This window comes from Pelodiscus sinensis, chromosome 1, assembly GCF_052426305.1.
Source record: "Pelodiscus sinensis isolate ZL-2025 chromosome 1, ASM5242630v1, whole genome shotgun sequence".
NCBI lineage: Eukaryota > Metazoa > Chordata > Testudines > Trionychidae > Pelodiscus > Pelodiscus sinensis.
The window spans coordinates 358987112-358991517 of record NC_143052.1 but is presented as its reverse complement, the minus strand read 5'-3'; the positions used below and the strand labels follow the sequence as shown (position 1 = coordinate 358991517).

Genomic DNA, 4406 nt, shown 5'->3' with positions numbered 1-4406 from the left:
GAGGTGAGCGTAAAAGCCCTGGGACTCGCAGCTAAGATAAGAGCTGGGTAAAAGACGATGGGGTGGAGTTCCATAAAATCATGACTGGCATAGAGACAAGGAATCAGGGAATGTTATTTACTCCTTCCCATCCAATGACAATGGGCCGTTGAGATCTGTCAGGCAGCCAGTTTTGGTCCGTTTACCATGCTCTACGGACACTGTGCAGTGTTCACATTTTCACCTGAATGTTTTCCCTACTAAGTCAAATGCCTCACGGAAATCAAAGTGCCTTGCATCTGCACCGTGTCCTTCATCCACCAAACTTCTATTCTCGTTAAACGATTGTGATGTAGTGGGGACTGCATTGGCTTCTGCAGTCACTGTATTCACTCTGATTTGTATTCACACCATTTGCTTTGTTGTGCTCTATGTGATTCTACTGTCCTGTGCTGTTCTGTAGTAACTGTGTGCATGTGCCTCAGTTTCCCCGGGCACTGCAGCACTACCTGAATGAGGGGGAGGCTGGGCAGGACTCACTGTGGAAGTATGTTCAGTCTCTCATGTCCTGAGGACCAGGTGACAGCAGATAACACCTTCAGCCTGGAAGCTGGACAAAGCAGGAGGTGGAGCTACCTGGGGGGTTGTGAACAGTGGCTATGAGTGTGTGTTACTTTTTGGCTGGTGTGGGGAGAAGGGAGTCTAGCTGGCCGGGGGGGGGGGGGAAGGGGCCCAGAGCTGAGGTTCTGGGCCCCTCTTTCCCCCAGATGGCCTGTACTACTGCTCCTGGTTCCAGTCACACGTCTGTACGACACTGTGTCCCTGGGCACCAATAAACCTTCTATTCTACCTCCTGGCTCAGGGTTCCATCTGCCTGCGGATTGGGGCGCAGGACCCATGACCCCCCCACACTCCGTGACAATGGTTACCACCATTTTTTGTCACAAGACCCGTTTTTGTAGCCATGATGCTGACAAGTATTATCTACATTTGGAGACTTTGTAAAACTCACTTCATCTCAGATTTCCCATCGCTTCATAACCAAGTCTAATCTTCTATGGAATTGACCCTGTATTGTTCATAGGCTACATCTCACAGAACTGTTCTCCCTTTGACTTTTATTTGTTGTGTTTTGAGGGGAATTTGGTTGGTTGGTTTTGCTTGGCTGCTGCCTGTCTGTGTCCTTGTTTGGGTCCGCACCTGTGGCTGATGGGCAGTTTTGTTTCTCCACCCTAGGGTTCAAAACCGTAAGGTCCTACTATACAGGCTATTGACCAGTCTCGTTCACTGCTAATGGACGGGAATGTACTTCATTACCATAGTAACATGAGCATGTCACGCTGCTTCTTTCCACGTGCAGAACAGTCATATTTCTTGACCGTGTCTCATGTTTCGGCATCATTAACACGTTTCCTTTTCCTTTCAAGGAATTCACCTAAACCTGCTCTAGCATCTCTTTGAATAATACACGTGTCACGAGGCTGTCTCACCACCATAGCGTCTGCAGCCGGCCCTCCTAGGAATTAGCTTGTTTGGCTCATTGGACGCCTCCCTTTAGCTGGTGTCTCCCTATGTTTCTTCTCCAAGGGAACACCCAGTTCTCCTGCTCCCACCTTGCCTCAGTGACCCATGGCCAGTCTTCCTCTAGTCCCTGCCTCAGGGGCAAACTGTAGCCAAATGGCCACTCATCACTAGCAAAGGGGTGTGGACCTGCTGCCTTTGCCTACTCTGGCTGCCTCTCTATAACCCTAGTAGCCTCCGGCCTTGCTTCAGGCCCTGCAGCCTGGGAGCTTGCTTGGCCAGAGACGCCCATCCCTGCCTACCTTCTCCAGTCCTGCTCTACCTCCAGGAAGCCGCCTGCTTCCCTGGCAGCCAGGTCCCTACTGCTCTCTGTCCAGAGTAGCCGTCAATTCTCCCCTCTCTCCAGGGCTATATCTACACTGGCGGTTCTTGCGCAAGAATGGCCATTCCTCTACAGAGCCTGCTCTTGCGCAAGAAGAGTTACAGTAGAGCGTGGGAGGAGAGGGCTTCTTGCGGAAGAGTTATGCTCTTTTCTAACAAGTGTAAGCTCTCTTGCGCAAAAGAGCACATGGCAGTGTGGATGTGTCCTTGCGCCAGGGTTATTGCGCCAGTAATAGCTGCCTTCACCTTGCCACTGAAATGAAGTTTTAGCCAAATTCATCCACATTTTTGACTGTGGAATGGTGATTTTTTTTTTTGCTATCTAAAATATCTCTTCTTAAAAACCTCCCAAGATCCATTCAGATTTTTCTCTCTAAATTCTCTACATTTCTCATGAAGCAGCGGGATATTTCCCTAATAGATGTCTTGCCACATGTTTGGATTTCTTCCACTCGCAGATTTTGACCTACCAAGGGAATGGGGAGCTGCCTCTACCAAGGGCTCCCCAGCCTCGGTTCTCCTCGCATGATGGAACAATGACGGAGAACCAGTATCAACACTCAGGTTTCCTGGTGGTTCCTATGAGGGTTTCCCACACTATGATGTGTATCACTTACTGACACTTAGAGCACCATCAAATACAGAATTGCCCTGAGTAGGGTCAAGTGTTCATAATTAATTTATCTGGTTAATAGATAGGTTATTTTCAGTGTGTGAAGAAAGACAAATTATTCCATTCATGAGAACAGCCTCCAGCAGGCCATGTGGGGTCTGATATTAACGTTGTCTCTCCATCCAGGCATTTGTGTGATGACCATCATCCTAGACCCTGGGCACCTACAGGAAGTCGGGTGAATGTTCGGTTTGAGAAGAAGACACCGTTGTGCCCCTGAATTGGATAACTTCTCCCCGACTCCATGTCAGATTCCAACACAACCAAGTTCGCCAACCCCTCCAACTTCATCCTGCTGGGCATTCCTGGCCTGGAGGCAGCCTATGTCTGGCTTTCCATCCCCTTCTGTGCCATATACGCCATAGCCCTCTTTGGCAACTTCATCATCCTCTTCATTGTGAAGTTTGAACCAAGCCTCCATGAGCCCATGTACTATTTCCTCTGCATGCTGGCCATCATTGATCTGGTCTTGTCTACATCCACCCTGCCTAAAATGCTGAACATCTTCTGGTTCAATTCCAGGGAGATCGATTTCAGAGCCTGCCTCACACAGCTATACTTCCTTCACTGCTTTGCAGTGATGGAGTCCGGAATCTTCATGGCCATGGCTTTGGATCGCTATGTGGCCATCTGCCATCCCCTGAGACATTCCACCATCCTGAGAAACCCCGTGGTGGCCAAGATCAGCCTGGCTGTGATTCTGCGAGGCAGCATTATCATACTGCCCTATCCTTTCCTGGTGAGGAGGTTGCAATACTGCAGAACCAACATCATCCCTCACACGCACTGTGAACACATCTACATGGTGAAGCTGGCCTGCGGTGACATCAGCATCAGTAATTACTACGGCCTCTTCGTGCAGTTCTGTGGGAAATGGGTGGACATGATTTTTATCGCCATGTCCTATTTTGAAATCCTCAGGGCCATCTTCAAGCTTCCCACCAAGGATGCCTGGCTCAAGACTTTTGGGACCTGCGGCTCCCACCTCTTCGCCATCTTGGCCTTTTACATCCCTAGTTTCTTCTCCTCCTTCACACAGCGCTTTGGCCAGAATCTACCCCTGCATTTCCAAGTTCTCATTGCCAATGTGTACCTCCTGATACCCCCCATGCTCAACCCCATCATCTACGGGGTGAGGACCAGACAGATCCGGCAGAGACTGCTCCGGCTTTTTGTTTGTGGAAGCAAGATCTGAAGGAACGCTTCCCTGGCAGCTCACTGGACGAAAGGGAGGGAGGAAGGATGGAAGGAAGGCCCCTGATGTAGCTATGTAAATAGATGGGTTAGATGGAGAGGTGTTTGCACATTGTAATCCACTGAGTTCCTGACCCACACAGCCCAGGACAGCGGTGGTGAAAAGGAGGGAGGTGGCAGGTGTGTAGGCATGTATCATTTTTGTACCTAAGGGTTTCAATATTGATTATGTCCCAGCATTTCAAACGTCTTTCCTCTCGGGCCACAACCACAATGATGTTTACATCCAGTTGGACGGACCATTCAAGGTAACGGCCCAAGGAGAAACTTCTCTCTCCAGCGATGGCTGTTGACTGTCTGAATATCCCTCCCGGCCATGTACAGACCCTGAGCAGACATGAGCCTTTATCCCTCATTTTCTTCCTAATCAGTTTTAATTGTTCAATACACACAAAGGCACGGAGCAGTCAGTTCCCCCGTGACCTAGCCCAGAGTCCAAGAGCTTTTCTCTCCCTTGGGAAGGCCTGTTAATTCTTGTTTACACTTAAAGCTGGACAAAGACCCCAGGAGCTGACATGGAAAGTGCAGGTATCAGCTGGGGTGTTTCTGGTCCTCATGCTCTTTGCACCCAGACGCCTCTTCCTGTCCTAGGGGCTGA

General features: G+C 49.6%; 1 protein-coding gene across 1 annotated transcript; it reads left to right on the top strand.

The window, feature by feature from the left end:
- The first annotated feature begins 2798 nt into the window (after positions 1–2798).
- LOC102459852 (olfactory receptor 52E4-like) lies at positions 2799–3749 on the top strand. Its single transcript, XM_006117178.3, has one exon. It carries the CDS (start codon positions 2799–2801, stop codon positions 3747–3749), a length of 951 nt encoding a protein of 316 aa, XP_006117240.3.
- The last annotated feature ends 657 nt before the right edge of the window (positions 3750–4406 follow it).

Bases quoted from the DNA above. Each gene is read 5' to 3' on its own strand.
- LOC102459852 (XM_006117178.3), top strand. From the start codon at position 2,799: ATGTCAGATTCCAACACAACCAAGTTCGCCAACCCCTCCAACTTCATC.